The 18,098-nt window shown below is 31.1% G+C and overlaps 2 protein-coding genes across 7 annotated transcripts; both read right to left on the reverse strand.

The window, feature by feature from the left end:
- Positions 1-946: 946 nt before the first annotated feature.
- Positions 947-5,985, reverse strand: LOC114281468 (beta-1,3-galactosyltransferase 7). 5 transcript variants are annotated; one of them, XM_082902634.1, is made up of 9 exons: positions 5,620-5,960; positions 4,689-5,156; positions 4,308-4,351; positions 4,017-4,198; positions 3,856-3,919; positions 3,412-3,484; positions 3,155-3,275; positions 1,901-1,988; positions 947-1,134 (listed from the first exon to the last, which is right to left on the reverse strand). In XM_082902634.1, the coding sequence occupies exons 4-8, from the start codon at positions 4,090-4,092 to the stop codon at positions 1,939-1,941; spliced, it is 384 nt and encodes a 127-aa protein (XP_082758760.1). In that variant the 5' UTR covers positions 4,093-4,198; positions 4,308-4,351; positions 4,689-5,156; positions 5,620-5,960; the 3' UTR covers positions 947-1,134; positions 1,901-1,938. The 5 variants fall into 5 exon arrangements, with proteins under 5 accessions (XP_082758760.1, XP_082758759.1, XP_082758758.1 ...); XM_082902633.1 differs by lacking the exon at positions 4,689-5,156 and having other exon boundaries at positions 4,308-4,348; positions 5,620-5,985; XM_082902632.1 differs by lacking the exon at positions 4,689-5,156 and having other exon boundaries at positions 5,620-5,979.
- Positions 5,986-12,772: 6,787 nt separating this feature from the next.
- On the reverse strand, positions 12,773-16,773 carry LOC114281465 (protein NLP6). 2 transcript variants are annotated; one of them, XM_028223909.2, is made up of 5 exons: positions 16,427-16,773; positions 15,721-16,235; positions 14,672-14,731; positions 13,703-14,558; positions 12,773-13,551 (listed from the first exon to the last, which is right to left on the reverse strand). In XM_028223909.2, exons 1-5 carry the CDS (start codon positions 16,620-16,622, stop codon positions 13,082-13,084), a joined length of 2,097 nt encoding a protein of 698 aa, XP_028079710.2. In that variant the 5' UTR covers positions 16,623-16,773; the 3' UTR covers positions 12,773-13,081. The 2 variants fall into 2 exon arrangements, with proteins under 2 accessions (XP_028079710.2, XP_028079711.2); XM_028223910.2 differs by lacking the exon at positions 14,672-14,731 and having other exon boundaries at positions 16,427-16,755.
- Positions 16,774-18,098: the final 1,325 nt, after the last annotated feature.

Below are 18,098 nucleotides of genomic sequence, written 5' to 3' on the forward strand. Positions count from 1 at the left end.
ATTTTGATGTTGCAGGATGTTACATGTGATGTCTTTCAATAAGAATACTCTGATGAATAACTCAAATGATTCGTTTTCTTTTATAAATGCATGTTAATGTTATGGTTATTATGGGTTATTTTGAGGGCGTGACAATATTAATTTAAAAAATAAAATAAATTATCAAATTTGACATTACATTACAGTGTACTACTTACAAAATCCATCCAATGGTCTGCATGCACTACTACAAAAACAGATAAAGATCACACTTTTTTTGTGTGATTTTTGTTATTTAATCACACCTTTTAAGTTTTATTGAAGTATGATCTTTGGGAGTGTGATTAAAAAGGGTTATTTTTAATCACCTTTTAAGTGTGATTAATAATATTTAGGTCACACCTTTTAAGTGTGATTAAAAACATTTAGGTCACATTTTTTAAGTGTGATTAAAAACTAATAAAACCTGTGATAATAAACTTTAGATCACACCTTTTAAGTGTGATTAATAACATTCAGATCACACCTTTTAAGTGTGATTAAAAACTAATAAAACCTGTGATAATAAACTTTAGATCACATCTTTTAAGTGTGTTTAAAAACATTTAGATCACATCTTTTAAGTGTAATTAAAAACTAATAAAACCTGTGATAATAAACTTTAGATCACATCTTTTAAGTGTGATTAATTACTAAAAAGATTCGACATATTTGAAGAATAATCAAATTATTTTTGTATGCGCATTTCAAGAATATAATACACAGTAGGAAAATGTTTGGTGGCCACAAATTCTGTGGCTCAAATTGCCCGAAAATGTCAAAACAACGTCGTTTTGGCATTTTCAGAGTTGTTTTGTACCAAAAACGACGTCGTTTTGGCATTTTCGGACCATTTGAGCCACAAAATTTGTGGCCACCAATCATTGCCCTACACACTATATACTATACTTTGAATCATAACCACATATTCAATGGAATAGCGCCATATATTTCATAAATGAAAGTTAAATATGTTCAAAAGTATATACAAAGGAATTAAATAAAAAATTTTAAACTGTGCTTACATTTATTAAAAAATAAAAATAAAAAAAACTTGAAAAATTAAGTCATTGAATTCTTTGATCATATTTTGCATCTCTCCAAAAAATTTCTAACCTGAAAAATAAAAACACAAATTAATTCAACAACTCGGATGAAAAGCCACACCAAACTAAATTAAATAAATTAAATTAATTAATGATTGACTTACAATGACAAAGAGATCCCAACAATGTCAAATATAGTCGGATTATTATAGGGCAGCCACATAAAATTGGGCAAATGAAGTCACTATCTAAAACTTTCGTAACAGATTAAAGAAGCATGAAGCTTAAATATACTTCATTTGACTTTGCATTTGCAATTCCCATGAAGGGCTGCTAAAAGGGTTAATTATGTAATGACGCCCCCAGAAACCACCAATCCATCAAATAATATAAACCTTTACTTATAGTAAATAAGTAAGAATTTCACATTATGATAACGAATACTAATAAGCTGAGAAAAGATTTCAATCTGCATAACCCGCCAAAGATTTGATGATCAAATTTACCCACCTAGAAACAATTGGATAGCAATTATGAAATGATTAATGCCACAAAAAAGGGCAATCTTAGAACCTCATAAACCAACAAAATCAAATGAAACCCAAATCATTAAAATCACAAATCAATACAATACTCATGAAATATGACTAATAAATAGATCAGCTAAAGTTTCAAGACCCATCACCCAAAGACCTTCAAAAGATTCAACTGTGTGCCCGGAAAACAAAAGCTAATGATACAATCAAAGTTCATTCACTAGCAAGTATAAACCACAAAAGAGAAAAAATAAAGAGAAAGAAAATAATTAAAAAAAAAATCAAGAGGTTTACTATTACCCTCAAAATAAGACGAACCCATAGCTGTTGTTGAATAACTAAACCACTTTCACTACCACATTACCACCAAAGCCCAACTTTTCTATACCTGAAATAGACAGATCAGGTAAAAGGTGAATGAAAATATGTGCTGAAAAACAAAGAAAGCATATGAGAGAGAAATGTGATAAATTTTTTGTGAACTCAAGATTATGTGAAGTCCCAACATAGAAATGTGATAAATTTTTTGTTTGAGCACTCTATCTAAACACTATGATCAGATTATCGGATATTTTGTTCAACATGCTTTTTGATTATTTTGTTTAAATTTTTTATTAGACATTGTGCTCGACCCAATTTATTAAGTCAATATGTTCAGTTCATAAATTAGGTCATTCTAATGGAGATAATCTGAGAGAACCTCACTGGTTTATTTAAATAATGCTGATCACACCTAAATATGGCACTATCCCACAAATCCACAATGCTTTGTTATCTCTTCATTGATCACTCACATTAATCAATTTAGAAAACATTACGTAGAAACAATATCTACAAAGAGAGTACTGTATTGAATAAGAAAATATTTCAAACACCTAATTTATCACTCTTAAAAATTACCTCTAATGATATGTTTGACAAGTGTCAAATTTTAAACATTCCATCATGTGGGATCTAACCTCAATATCATATCATTAGATGTAATAAACTATGAGGATGTCGCATTATTGATTAAATAATAAAGAGAGTTTTGTATTAAATAATAATGCTACATATCTACGAAAATTAAAAATGAATGAAGTATTGTCAACACAACATTCTCAATATATTAAAAACAGAAAGTATATACTATTTTCCAATAATAAAATTAAGGAATAAAAATGAAAAAAAAAAAAAAAAACTTTGCTTAGGGAGATGGTAACCATCCAAGTTGAGTTGAGTTGGGGATGCCTTTTAACAAAGAGAGGGAAACAAAACGATAAAAGACAGCTTATCTCCACATGCACTATCCTTTGTTTAATCTTATTTAAGCACTATAACAAGTTTTCTTGTAAATTAAAAGTTGATGTACTCAGTAACATCAAATACAAGCTCGAATAAATTTTTTTAAATTGCTTCATTTTAAATCGGATAAAATATTTACATTTATTTGTTAGTGAATAACTCAAGTTTACAAAAAAAAAAATCGGTCCAATATTGTTGGGTATTTTTTGAGGGGGAGTAAAAATGAGGTATCAACATGTATTATGCATTAAAAACTGGATATGGTTTTACCTATGTTTACATGAACGTCGTCATCAATTTTGAGATAGAAATCTGCATCCCACAAAGCAACAGCGGTAGCAAAATTTATCTTTGTTTTCGCTGACAATTCATTGTAGCCCTCTACATGTTTCTGCCCAAAGAAAATAAACAAAGTCAAGTGCGTGTCTAACAAACACGCTTTTATTTAGTCTTTAACATTCATGCTACTCAAAACAGTTATTGGCAATGGCAATAGAGGAAGTAAAGAAAAAAGAACGCAACATCACCAGCCGCAAGAAGTCCTTGTGCTTTCTATCCTCTGCTTCAATAGCTTTGTCAAGAATACCATCGGATGTTGAACTAGTGACAAAAAACAATTAATAAATTCATTTTCACTTGCAAAATTCCTAGTCCACCGCTCACTGATATGCAAAATGTTACTAGTGACAGAAAAACAATTAATAGATTCATTTTCATTTAGTGCAGAAACCAGCCAAATGTTACATTGTTTGAGTCATGGAATTCCATGCTATGTTAAACTTATTGTGGTTGGTGTTACTATTCTAGGAAACACGGTCCAGACTTCATCATTAAATTGATACAATTTAAAAAAAAAAAACTCAATTTTTTCAATCACATAAGTTGTAGAGAATACATAAAACCACAACTAAAAACCACATACGTATGCAATTAGCTAATATCAGCTCTGAAAAGCATATACTAATTCATACCTGTGACCAATAACAAAGCGTATGACAATGCCCTTCTCTTCCTCTAGCTTCCTTCTTTTCTCACCTTCAATTTTTTTTATCAGAGAACCCATTACTCATTGATCATATACAATAACATCAATCATGAAATAAAAACAAAGCTGCAAGATCAGCTAATGCACCTTGGGGCATCCACGTCTCCCGCAGGGAATCTCTTCGCTTTTGGCTACTAAAAGCTGTATTAATTCCCATAACCATGAAATATTTTTTGTTAGACTTTGCAACCTTTTGGTTTATTGACTTGGGAGAGGCCCTCGGTAGAGATGTATTCCTTGTTTTTACAGCTGCTGATTCATCTTGTGTTCTGCATTCCATAATCAGGAACAGGATGTGAATTTAGTTGACTCCATGCCATACATGAGGGCATCACTTGTAAATTGTATCCAACTCAAACAAGCATTGGGATTGCTTACCGTTTGGGATGATGAGCCTTTAAAACTTCATTGCTTACAAGCTTCTGATGAAAACCAAGGAAAACACAAAGTTTGAAGTATGAACACATCAGTATTATGAACTTGATAATTAAATGAAGCAACAAAACATAAAATGAGTAAATAGTTGATGATGATAAGTCTAGAAAAGAGAATAATTTCCATCAGAAAATTTGTTTGCACACTGTATTTGGATAAATGCTACATTTTTTAATTTCTTGAAAAAAAATATATAGAAGTCAGAGAAGTTGGAGGTTTAAACTGATTCAAGTGGAGGCTGCTTGAGATTATGAAAAAATAACTCTTTGTAGTGATTGAAGACTCATATACCCATGAACAATCTGAATGATCTTTCAGGCCAACCTGATCTATCTCATGAGCTCCAAGTTCAAGCTTTGCTTGAAAAATTTTAGAGTTGAGAAACAGGATTTATTTTCTGCTCGTAAATCTGACAAATATTTTGTGAAACTCCAAAATCAAGTAGATCTTGTAGTCACCATGGTTGATAATAGCTATTCCAAATGAGGAAAAGCCAAATAATGTATCGCCAAGTAAGCTTTTAGCAATTATATTCTAATGGTCACTGAAACCAATCCTTTCTTAGGTTGTGTTTGGATCTTGGATTTGGCGAGGGATTTGTGTGAAGGGAAAAGAAAAGATCCAAACACAGACTGAAAATTGGCTTACAAATGCAGCTAAACGTTAGGTTTTGTTAAAATGGAAGATGCACTCAAAAGTTTGGGATTATAAGCCTCAGAAACTAAGTGTCTTCTTTCAGCTTTGACAGCAGTTGTCCTTGCAATAACCATTGTTTCAGGCACCAGCCATATCCTAATACCAAGTGCTCCAAATCAATATGACATGCAAATATTGTTAATGCTTCATCTTTCATGCATAAAACTAGGTATAGAAAAATTGTACAAGTTGCTAACAACTAAAATAAGATCCATATAAAATATCAAATATGTGGACTTTAGTCCCCACCCCATCGGATGGGGTTCTGGAGGGGTAGATTGGGTACAGGCCTTATAGGGGTCACTGGTCCAGTGGTTAAAACTTGATCCCTCAATCTTGAGTTTGTAGGTTCAAACCTAGAAGGCGGATAAGAATGTCCTGTTTATTTAAGAAATGTTTGATCCCTCAATCTTGACTTCACATAATCTTGAGTTCATTGTTTAAAAACAAAACAATTGCAAAATATAAGAATGTCCTGTTTATTTAAATGAAATGAAATCAGATGAAATCGTCAAAATATATTCAGATAGACAGAAAGATATAAGAAATTAGACCGCACCAGGAACACCGGCAAATCGGAGAGTCTCTTCAATCATGTGAATCTAAGCGGACCAATGTTCTTGAAGCTGAAAGCTTCGAGCCTGCTATTAATGGCTGTGGTGGTCCCTAAGCAGCTCCTTCACCACTGGAATGAGAGCAGCAGAGGGAAAGCCAACGGAGTGAGAAACAAAAGAGTGAGGCTCCTTAACCCCGTCACTCGACGCCATCGTTTGCCGTGCTCACAGTCGCGAGAGAGAGAGATGGGGATTTTTGGTTCAAAAATTAGGGATTTGGGGATTTTTGGTTGGGGGGGGAAACGAGCGGGAATCAGATTTTGTGGTTTTTTTTTTTCGCCACATCAAGCATAACTAGCTCAAATGAAAATTTAAGGTACGATTTGATAACATTTATATTTTTAATTTATGTTTATAAAAATTTTATAAATTAATTTTTATTTATTTTTAAAAAAATATAAATTACAAAAACGTTTGAACAAAATATTTAAAAAAAATTAAAATTATAAACTAAAAAATATGTTTATCCAAGTCTAAAATATTTATATTTATTTTTTTATTATTTATGACAATGAGATCATGCACATTTTAATTGAAAAAAATTAATTGAAAAAATTTTATATAAAAAAAAATATTTAAAAAAATTAATTTAAAAAAATATTTGAAAAAACAATTAATTAAAAAAAATTGTTAGTCAAATTTTTAGATTTTTGTTTAAAAACCAACGTAAACTCATTTTTTGAGAGAGATGAGTGAAAGAGAGGGAAAAGATAGATGAGCGAGAGACACGGGGAGAAAGAGACAGAGAGAGAGAGAGACCCATTTCATTTTTTGACTTTTTTCTCTTTCAACAACAATGGGCTCAGAGAAAAATATGAGTGTGAATGAGAGAAATGAACGATTGAGAGAGAAGAGAGATGAGGGAGAGAGAAATAAAAATAAAAATAAAAAAGAGAAACAAGATGAGCGAGAGAGAGAGAAAGACAGTAAAAAGAGATGAACAAGAGATATAGAGAGAGAATGAGAGAGAAGAAAGATGAGCAAGAGAGATGAGAGAGCCAGAGAGAATAGTGATGAGTGAGAGAGCGAGAGACACACACACACACACGCACAGAGAAAAAAAGAAGAGAGAAACAAGATGAGCGAGAGATAGACAAAAAGAGAAAAAGAGAGAGAGAGAGAAACAGCAAAAAGAGATGAACAAGAGATATAGAGAGAGACATAGAAAGAGAAAGAAAGATGAGCTAGAGAGATACGGAGCAGAGAGAGATAAGAGAGCTAGGGAGAAGAGTGATGAGTGTGAGAGAGAGGCCCATTTCATTTTTTGACTTTTTTCTCTTTCGACAAGTGATTAAGAGAAACGAGAGGTGAGCGATTGAAAGAAGAGAGAGATAGAGAGAGAGAAAAAAAAGAGATCAATAATCGAGAGAGAGATCGATAAATCAATAAGAGGGGATGGAGAGAGTGAGTAACGCGAGCACAGTGTGGGATAGAGAGAGAGAGAGAGAGAAAGAGAAAGACACAGATAGAAAGGCAAAAGTGAAGAGTAGGGGTAATGAAAAAAAAAATATTTTTTATTTTTTTTAGTTACTAAGGTTGAAAATTTATTTGTTTCATATTTATTTTAATGATTTTTTTTTTTTTTTTTTTTTTTTTTGTAGAAGTAAGGGTAATATTTTAATGAAAAATATCTTTCATTAAAAATAAAGTTAATTTTTTTTTGTCAATGAAAAATATTTTTCTACGGCCCCTTTTTTTTTTGTTACTAAAATGAGAGTAGCAGAGAAGGAGTGGCAGTAGTGGTGAATGTGGTGGACAAGAGGTGGTGGTGGTGGTGGTGATGGCGAAGGAGATTAGTGGTGAAGTTGTAGGAGTGGTAGAGGAAATGAAGTGGCGGTGGTAAAGGAGATGTAATGGTAGTAGTAGTTACAGTAATGATAGTGGTGGTAGTGGAGTGGTGGCGATGGTGGATAAGAGGTAATGGTAGTAGTGGTGGCAGTAGTGGTGGTGGTCATAGTTCCACCCATTGATTTAAGTATGATGTTTGTTTTGAGCTTTCAAATCATAATTTTACATCCATTTTTCAAAACTCAATTCAAAATATAATCATTACTTTTCAAAACTCATAACCAAACACATAATTCAAAACTCTTTTCAAAACTTAATTAAAAATATATATATAATCACATTTAAATAAAAAGTGTGGTTAAAATATATATATATATATATAATCATACTTAATTAAAAAGTGACATAAAAAATAAATATGGTCACACTCAATTAAATTAAGTATAATTAAAATATCAATCTAATTTTTTTTATCACACTTCTAATAAAAGTGAGATATTTTCATTTATCAAAGTGTGATCTTTAACTGTTTTTGTAGTAGTGATGTGAAATTGAAGATTCCGGACCTTCCTCCTGCAGGGGAAGGGAAAGATGTGACTAAGGAATCTTGTACACTTTGAAATGTAGAATATTTGTTTGCAAAGAAAAGGAAGCATTTAAGAGACTCTAAAAACAATTCAGTTAGCTAAATGAGCACATAATGCAATAAAAAAAATACAACTTGACGTTTTGCTTTGCTTTGCTTTCTTTCTTTCTACTATAGAAGCTCATGCCGAGAAGATAAACAACACATTATTTTATCCTCAATTCAATAGTTTATTCATTGTATCTTTGTGGATCTTATAATTTTAATTATAACAATTTACCTTTTAATTTTACATTTTGTGTCACATTGATATTGATAACAACCGTGAGGAAATAACTCAACTACATACTCCTCATATGCCATTCTGACAAAATGAAAAACATGAACAAATAATAGTTGTAGCTTCATCTTGTATTAATTTTTGGGAGATTTACGGGTAGGTCCTGATAAGTAGATTTATTGTCCAATAGGTCCTATGATAATTAATGACATTTTTCCTTCAACACTATTAAAAAACGTCACTAATTGTTAACTTTCAGCGACAATATGAAAATTGTCACAAAAAAATGTAACTAATTATAAGTTTTAATGACAGTTTAAAAAAATCGTCACAAAAAAGTGTCACTAATTCACAACTTTTAGTGACAATTTAAAAAATTCGTCATAGAAAAACATCACTAATTATAAGTTTTAGCGACAATTTATAAAAATCATGACCAAAAAAAGTCACTAATTATTAATTTTTAGCGACATATGTAAAAAATCGTCACAAAAAAATTATTAGCGACGATTTTACCAAGACTTATTTTCAATAGGACTTGATGAGAATTAAGTCCAATTATTAGGACCTATTGGTAGTTTACACTTAATTTTTTTAGTTCGATTAATTTCGATTTCAAAAAATTAGCGCTTTAATTTTTGTAATTTGTGTTTAGTTGGTCAAAAAAGCTATGAATTTTATGCAGAATAGGCACATGAGGACGTAACCATGTTCCATTATAATAGGATCAAATATGCACAAACTAAAAGATTAAAGGAAAAAATTGTTGGTCTAATGGATTATTCGGTCCAATGGGCCAGATACTACACAGTAGTTGATGATTTATTAATAAAATGAGTCATTTGTTATATAATTAAAAACTTTAAGAGGCGTGACGTACTTTTCAAAATCACAAGGGACAATCTATATTTTAAACAAATTATATTTTTGTAATTTACCCTATTAAAAACACACTTCTCATCTATTTTCTAATTTTTTTGATAATTTTTTTTTCTTTTAAATTTAAGTTATCAAAGGAGTACAATTCTGCATACATGTAAGAAAGGAGAGAGGGGAGTTAATCAATCAAGATTAGAAAGACATAAAAAAAATGCCAATTTGTGAGTTGGGGGACTAACCTCAGGACAATTAAGCAAAACCCCCAATCATAGTTGTCGTCCAATAGAAATTCCTTTGAGGACGCTGTTGAAACTATCTCAAGTACACCAACACATAAGTGGGTAGAAGGATCAAACAGTGGGATATAGTTTAAATGACCACGTCAACACTAGGTGCATATGCAACATGTCATAACAAAATATTACATTTTTTGTTTATGTTTATAGCATTTTTCTTTTAAAAACTAGTTAAGTTAGTTTAATTGGTTAGCTAAAATAAAGAGTATGGTCAGAGCACATACTAACCAAGTTAGTTAGGCAAAATAAAAGGAGTACTTTTTTTGGGTATTTTACAAGGCATTTTGTCTAACAATCTTGGAGTTGCTCTTAAGAGCATCTCCAACTCACTAGGCACATAATATCTGTTAGTTAAAATGCATAGTATAATTCATTTGTTTAAACTCGAATGCACTAGGTTTATTATTAGACATTTTATCTCAACTCACATTCACTAGTTAAATGAAACTAACTTTCAAAGGCTAAGCAAAATATTTTTGACCTTTATGATTTTTTCCCTCCATCTTCATTACTGATGTGACATTTCTTAAAGTGAGTAATATTTGGATGAATAATTAAAATAAAAAGCACAGTTAGAGTGCAAACATAAAAAAGGTAGATAGGTAAAATAAATTATATACATTGTAATAACTTTTAGATAGATAAAATACCTAATATTATTGAAGATAATCTAACATAGTGACATTTCACATTTAAACCAAATTTATATGTTTTTGCCATTTGCCCTATGGTTCATTTTATGATTGTCATCTATTGAGAAAAAAACAAGTATGATGACAAAGATAATAATACTTCCAGTGACATCCACAGGGCCACGTTTGCACAATGAAGATCATTTAGCATATAGGGAAATTGCAACCATATATCCTATTATAAATTGGTATAATATTATCATAAAAATTCTTAATATCAATTATAAAATATGTAAATTCGTCATAAATTAACGTAACAAAATGTTCAAAATTTAGTGGTTCATGTAACAAAAGTTTGTGATTTGGTTATAATATTTTTTGTTACGTCAATATGTGACAAAATTACACATTTTGTAATTGATATTACGAAATTTTGTGATAAAATTATGCTAATTTGTGATAAGGTGCATATGGTACACAACCTTAGAGGGGTGTGTATCATAAAATTTCCCACAAATATATATATATATATATATATATATATATATATTGTAACACAGGATCCTATAATTAATATACAACAATACTATAAATTCATAAAAAATTACCTAAAAAACTAAATCATTGGATTACATTTATTGTGAGTGATTTTAAATTTACACTATTCAATCACTAACTTTTCAGGATAAAATTTAGATTATATTTTCATAATGCATAACATTTCTTTTTTCTTTTTTCTTTTTTTTTTTTGTTTGTTAACAATGATACTCTATTCAAGTTCTGAACATTTATTTTTGAGTAAGAGGTGTTGGATTTTTTTATTAATAGTTTGTAATATTAAGTGTTATTTTTAATTTGAATGATGTTTTTTTTTTTTAATTGAAAAAATGTTTTTACAAACTCTTACTCTAATTTAATTTTTGGATAGAGGTTTTTTTAAATAATTACACTGACTTCATTTTTAGTAAAATTAAAGAGACCAAAATTAATGCAAATGGTATAAAGACAAAAAGATTTACAAGGCAATATATATATTTTAATGTAAGAGAGATGAAAATAACATTTTTTTCATTTATACGACTAATCAATTTCTTATGAAAAAAGAGGTAAGAGTGATATGAATTAAAACTATAAAGGAGTCCAGTATAATTATAAGACTTACTATATTTTCTCCAAAACTTAGTAGAGGTTAGTGTAATTTGTTAGGATTAAAACTGTGTGTTGAATTCCTAAACCCTATGAATCTTGGAAACTATGAATCACAAAAAAAAAAAAATAGACAGAACACACAAATATACGAAATTCAGCAACGTGCCTATGTTCTCAGGAGCCACACCAATTCACTATGTTGAGTATAGAATTACAAACACTCTTCTTCTTTCTCACACTAAACAACAACATCAATATCTCTTTTCTCTCTAATCCTAAAATGTATAAACACTGTTACATTATATAGGGTAAAACTCTGAGAAATTCTATTTCTATACACCTACCTACCTCTGTGCACACACTTGATGATTTATTTTTTTTATTATAGTTTTGCCCTAAAATAAAATTACTAAAGTGCCCTTATCTTTTTCACCAAAACCCAATTTCTTAACCCTAACCCTATCTCCCACCCATCGCTATTGCCGCCGCCACTGCCGTCAACTCCACTACAACTTCTTTGCCGCAAAACCACCATCCCCTCCTGAGGATTTAGATTGCGTTTGGCTAGGTTTATTGATAGGAAACAATGCATGTTGATTTGAACAATTTTTTTTTTTTGGTGAATAGATTTGAACAAATTTAATCCTACAGAATATTTACAAAAAAATTCATTTACAAATAGATGCATAACACATGGTAATTAAAACATATGAACTACATATCCAGAAACATAAGTGAAATATGATTAATTAAGCTCTGTAATAGGTCTATCAATGGCTGTGTATTTCAAATATCAACCAAATTTAACCCAAAAATCAAAAACAAACCAAAAAAAATTTAATAACTTATAAATCCATAATTAAACCATAGCTCTAACCAACATGCCATTTACAGTGCCTCAATGTAACAATTTTTTAAAAAAAAATGAACGAAAATTCTTTTCAAGACCGAAGCAGTGGAGAAGAAACAATACTTACCAATGGGTGTTGGTTTAGGGTTTCAATGTTAAAGAGAAGGATATTTTTGGCAAAAATGATTGTGCATTGAGTAAAATTACAAAATTCAAAATTAATTGGTGTGTGCATTGAAAGAGGATGTTGAGTAAGATGTTTTAGCGTGTGGAAATAGAATTACTTCAACTTATGGGCCAAAAATAGCCTAACAGGCCTGGAAAAAAATTCTGTTGCGGGGGCCCACCCCCAGGCTTGGGCTTTCTATTGAAGGTTGTCTACATACCCAACATAATTTACCCTAAATTTTTTTGCAAGCTTTGGTCTCAACCATAATCAATTTAAGCTGTTTTTGTGCTTCACAGTATGTTTTGCCTCTGCATTTAATTGAGTTTGAATTTTTATGGGGCTTTTGTATACTGCCTTTCATTTCTGTCCTAGCTATAAAAGGTGAAAATGTTGATGATGGAATCAATTGCTTGACATGCCAACTCAATGAACACTTCTGCTATTCTGCATTTTCCATACAAACAGGAAATAACTGCATCATTTGAGGTTCATTCTGATGAAGTGAACGTAATTTTTTTTTTTTTTTTGATTGATCAGCAAAGAAAGTAACATTTTATTAATGCCAATAGAACATTACAAAAGGGGAGAATGAAATAGTTGGCCAGAATCCAACTGCCAAGAGGAAACCAAAAAAACCCAAAACACTCCCAACCTTCTTGAAACAGAGGAAACAAGGCATGATAGTCCAACAACTATCTCTAGAATCAAAAGATAGAACAAAAGAAAACATAGCAGCAACAAAAAACTGAGATGATTCAAGTTGGTCAGTGGTAATTGACTACTTTGGATCAATCAATACCACGATGGAAGTTCCCAGCAATCTGTAAGTGCTAATACAATCCTGCAAGTCGTCATCGCAAGCTATTAGAATTGTTTGATCTTCCTCATCTTTATACTTGACATAATAACTTCCAGCTTCTAAGTGCAGCCTCTTTGCTATTTGTTGTTGCAACTCAACTAGTCCTGATGACAAAGACAGCCGAAACTTTATTGTAATATCATTTATATATTTTGCCCTTATGGTCACAGTATTTGCATCTTCGATTGCTATATTATGTGGGTTTGCATGAACAACAGTAGCTGAGGCTTGAATGAAAGGCAGATCAAAACTTAATTGTGATATTTGTTGATGATCAACACCCCGGGAAGATTCGCTAGGCTGAGATTGACCAGCCATATTCTTCTTGCGTGGTGGCCACCTCGAGAAACCATAATCCCTACAAACACGCTTTAGTGTAGATCGACTAACTGCAAAAGGAAAAATCTAGTTAAGAGACACAACTTAATGTTTGTTAGTGCAAAATGTCAAATATTTCTTTACGAGAAGAGTGTCAAGTTGAAAATAATAAGTAAAATCACAAGCAATATTTTATTTTAATTTGTTAAAGAGTGTAGATACCTTTGAGGTTATCTGCAGCAACCTGGATGCTCTTTTTTGAATTTTGTAAGATATCATCTAAAGGAATTTCAATTTTAACTCCAGTCTTATTGTGCACTCTTTTTGGCCTCTTTGTTTTGCCTTTCTCCCGTGAACAAGTAACATTAATGTTGCTTTGTTCTGCCCTTACAACATTGCTTTCATTGCTTAATGCATCCATTGATTGTTGATTCGATAAATTCAGCTGTGTCATCTCTCCTCCACTTTGTAACGGCTCCAGCCTAGGCAAAGATTTAGTAGTTTGGGACATTTGAACAGAATCAATTTCTTCAATATATAAATGTCCCCCAAGTTCTTCTCCAGAAGCAAGCTTAAAAGTATGAAAATTTTTCTTCATCGTTTCCAATATTTTCCTCAATGCAGTCTGTTGATTACCATAGTAGTCTTTGTTGCTTGGCGGCATAAAGCACTCTAACACGTAAATGTCATTTCCGGTGCAACTACTTTGCAAGCATATTGCGAAACAACAACCTAATTTATCATATCGTGCATAGTGCGCCAATGGGTGGTCAATTATGCTAAGTTGGGTTACATCCTTGCACAATAATACATTAGGGGAGTAGAATGCTCTCCCAACAACTCCTTGCCCCTTTTTTAAGTGAAGTTCAACATTGACCATACCGAGTAGTTTGTAGCAGTCAACTTTATCGAATTTGAGTATCGCATGGAAGATGTCACCCTTAACCAGAGCCCTGCATCTCCAGGATACCCTGCACGGGGCCCATACTTGAGCAAAATGTAAACCATGAACTTCCCGCACAACTTCCAACACCTTGCTGATTTCATCTAAGGCTTCACTTTTTTCCACATTCTGAAACTGGTTGAAAGTATTGTCACGTCCAAGTGTTGTCAGAAATATTCCTCATCATATTAATTAAAAAAATAAAATAAAATACCAAATTTGACATTACACTACAATGTACCACTTACTAAATCCGTGTCATCTGTGTCATGGTCTGCATTTGAAATTGAAGATTCCAGACCTGCCTTCTGCAAGAGAATGGAAAGATGCTACTAAGGAATCTTGTACACTTCGATATGTAGAATATTTGTTTGCCAAGAAAAGGAAGCATATAAGAGACTCAGATATAATGGAAAAACCATTCAGTCACAGCTAAATGAGCATGGAATGCAATAAAAAAATACAACTGGACGTTTTGCTTTGCTTTCTTTCTTTCTACCATAGAAGCTCATGCTGAGAAGATAAACAACACACTATCTTATCCTCAATTCAATAGTTCATTCATTGTACCTTTTTGGATCATATAATTTTAATCATAACAATTTACCATTTAATTTTACATTTTGTGTCACACTGATATTGATAACAAACGTGAGGAAATAACGCAATTACATACTCCTCACATGGCATTCAGCACTGACAAGTTGAAAAAAATGAACAAATAATGGTTGTGCTAATGGTCCATCTAGCTTCATCTTGTATTAATTTTTTTAGTCCGATTAATTTTGATTTCAAAAGACTAGCGCTTTAATTTTTGTAATTTGTGTTTAGTTGGTCTAAAAAACTACGAATTTTATGCAGAATAGACACATGAGGAGCACGTAGCCATCTTCCATTATAATAGGATCAAATATGCACAAACTAAAAGATTAAAGGAAAAAATTGTTGGTCTAATGGATTAGTTGATCCAATGGGTCAGATACTACACAACAGTTGATGATTTATTAATAAAAGGAGTCATTTGTTATATAATTAGGAACTTGAAGAGGCGTGACGTACTTTCCAGAATCACAAGGGACAATCTGTATTTTAAACAAATTATATTTTTGTAATTTACCCTATTAAAAACACACATCTCATCTATTTTCTAATTTTTTTGATAATTTTTTTTTTCTTTTAAATTTAAATTATCAAAGGAGCACAATTCTGCATACATGTAAGAAAGGAGAGAAGGGAGTTAATCAATCAAGATTAGAAAGACATAAAAAAATGCCAATTTGTGAGTTGGGGGACTAACCTCCAAACAATTATGCAAATCCAGCAAATCAAAGTGGCAGTCAAATAGAAATCCCTCTGAGGGCGCTGTTGAAACTATCTCAAGTACACCAACACATAAGTGGGTAGAAGGATCAAACAGTGGGATAGCCCAAGATAGTTTAAGTTGGCAACGTAAAGCATGGTCGCGCAATGGATACTCTTTGATAGAGTAATATTCTACATTGGGAGAGAATTCGGGAAATCCATGGTTGAACACACGGCCAGGAACCCCAAGTTGTTGATCAGAACTCTCTCTATCCATGTAAAATTTATAGTCCATAGAGATCATCCTATACCCACAAACTCCTTTAACATCATCATCAAATCTTGTATCAAATGTAGAAAGAGCGAAAGGTTGGTTTTGAGTTGTAAGATAAGACCGGCCCTCCATCGTCATCGTGGGTGCCCAAAATTGAATTAGTGTTGGATATTTAAACCAATAGGGTAAACACTGTCGAAGGACATCTTTGATCTTCTGTTTTAAATCCAATATATCTGATTAATAATAACAAAAAACAAAATTGGAGGAGAGAAGTGAGATTTGAAAGGCAGGTAGTAGGTAACTGTGTTGATTTAAAATTGACTTATAAATAAAACTCCATTATTACAAATTAAATAAATAAAACCCATATTCAAAGGAGGAGGAAGAAGAAGAAGAAGAAAAGAGACATAAAAGTCCCACTCACTCGGAGGATGTTCGGATTGGTCGTCTTCGCGGCTCCAGAAAACCCATCCACATAAGATATCTCTACCATCCACCACTGGGCAGCGGTTGAGTTGGGTGTCCACATATTGCTTGAAATCGTCAGGGAAATATGCTGGTACTCTTCCTTCTTCATCGCTACTGAAATCAGAAGGGATATATCCATCAGATTCGGCCATTTTCTGAGAATAACTTATCAGGGAACCTCAACTCAACTCAACTCACACAAGCCAGCCCAACCCAACCCTACCCTACCCTAACCAGGGTCATTAGCTTTATCTATAGATAACCAAGAGAGGGGGCCACTATATATACATTAGTGGTTGTCATATATATATATATACTAGCATTGGCCACACGCGACGCGTGTGCAAATTCGTTTAAAATTATAATATAAATTTGATATTATTTTTCTTAATAATATACATGTAAATCATATGAATAATTATATATAATAAAAAATTGCAATATTAATATATTTGATAAATAAAATATATGCACATTAAAATATGTATACATCTTTTAAAAAATGCAATATTTACTAATCTTAACTAAAAAAAATGTACAATGAAACTTCATATAAAATATAAATTTGATAACATGAGACTTGAAATCCTGCAAATCTTGCCAAAAAAAATATGTATATATAAATAAGATATATGTAAAAATTAGTTTGCTAATAATAAACATTGATTAAATTAAAATTTTATGTTTTTAAAGTGAGCCATAATTATACATATGCATATTTTAACAAATACACTACAATAATAACATTGGTTTTGTAATTGGCTTATTATGTATAAAGACACACAAAGTAATTATTTTGTTAATTTTTTATAAACAAAATTAAAAAATTAAAAACTTACATATTGACATAGATTGACATAGTCCATATCAAATGTCACGTTCAATAATCTCTTCAAATTGTTTTGATGCAATTTTTGCTATAGATCTATGACAACATTAAATTACAAAAAATAAAATAGAATTGACAAAAAATGAAGTACGTAAATAGGTGTCGATAGAGAATAATCCGAAAAGTTTATTCGGAACAACATAAAGTTATAAAGCAACCTGCAAAAAATATAAACAAAGGAAAATAATAGTCAATTTTTTTCTCCAAGAAATCTATTAACATAATTTTTTCTCTTTTACTTTTTAATGAAGAAAATAAAAAGTGTAAATAATAATGGTGCACACAAAATAACAAAACAGAAACCCATATTCTTGGAACATTTACAGTGAAAAAATTTGATATAATTATAATATGAAATTCATATTTTTTTTAAACACACGCAAAAGTAAACAAACAAATCATTTTTATTTTTTTTATTTTTTTATTTTTTGTAAAAACAAATAAAAGCTTGAAAAAGTGAAACATGAAAAACCCCAAACTATTTAAGTCTAAGTCGGTGTTTGAGAAGTGAGTTTTTTTTGTAGGTTTTTTTAGTTATAGGATATTATTGAAGAAAAAAAAATTTTGTGTTTAGGAAGATAGTTGAGTTTTTTTGTGGTTGGATGTGATATTTGTGAGAAAAAAATTAAAATAATTATGGAGTTTGATGTAATATTTTGTTTAGATTGGTTTTTTTTTTTTTTTTTTTTTTTTTTGGTTTTGTAACCAATTTGTCTTTTAGTGAAAAAAAATAAAAAAT

The sequence above is a fragment of the Camellia sinensis genome, chromosome 13, assembly GCF_055761805.1.
Source record: "Camellia sinensis isolate YWXY chromosome 13, ASM5576180v1, whole genome shotgun sequence".
In the NCBI taxonomy this organism is placed as follows: domain Eukaryota; kingdom Viridiplantae; phylum Streptophyta; class Magnoliopsida; order Ericales; family Theaceae; genus Camellia; species Camellia sinensis.

Coding starts and splice junctions, on each gene's coding strand:
- LOC114281468 (XM_082902633.1), bottom strand. CDS start 4,092: ATGGTTATGGGAATTAATACAGCTTTTAGTAGCCAAAAGCGAAGAGAT. Junction 3,920..4,016: donor GGAGACGTGGATGCCCCAAG/GTGCATTAGCTG, acceptor AAAAAATTGAAG/GTGAGAAAAGAAGGAAGCTA. Junction 3,485..3,855: donor CGCTTTGTTATTGGTCACAG/GTATGAATTAGT, acceptor TTTTGTCACTAG/TTCAACATCCGATGGTATTC.
- LOC114281465 (XM_028223909.2), bottom strand. CDS start 16,622: ATGGCCGAATCTGATGGATATATCCCTTCTGATTTCAGTAGCGATGAA. Junction 14,559..14,671: donor ACACAGATGACACGGATTTA/GTAAGTGGTACA, acceptor ACTTTCAACCAG/TTTCAGAATGTGGAAAAAAG. Junction 13,552..13,702: donor TGCTGCAGATAACCTCAAAG/GTATCTACACTC, acceptor TTCCTTTTGCAG/TTAGTCGATCTACACTAAAG.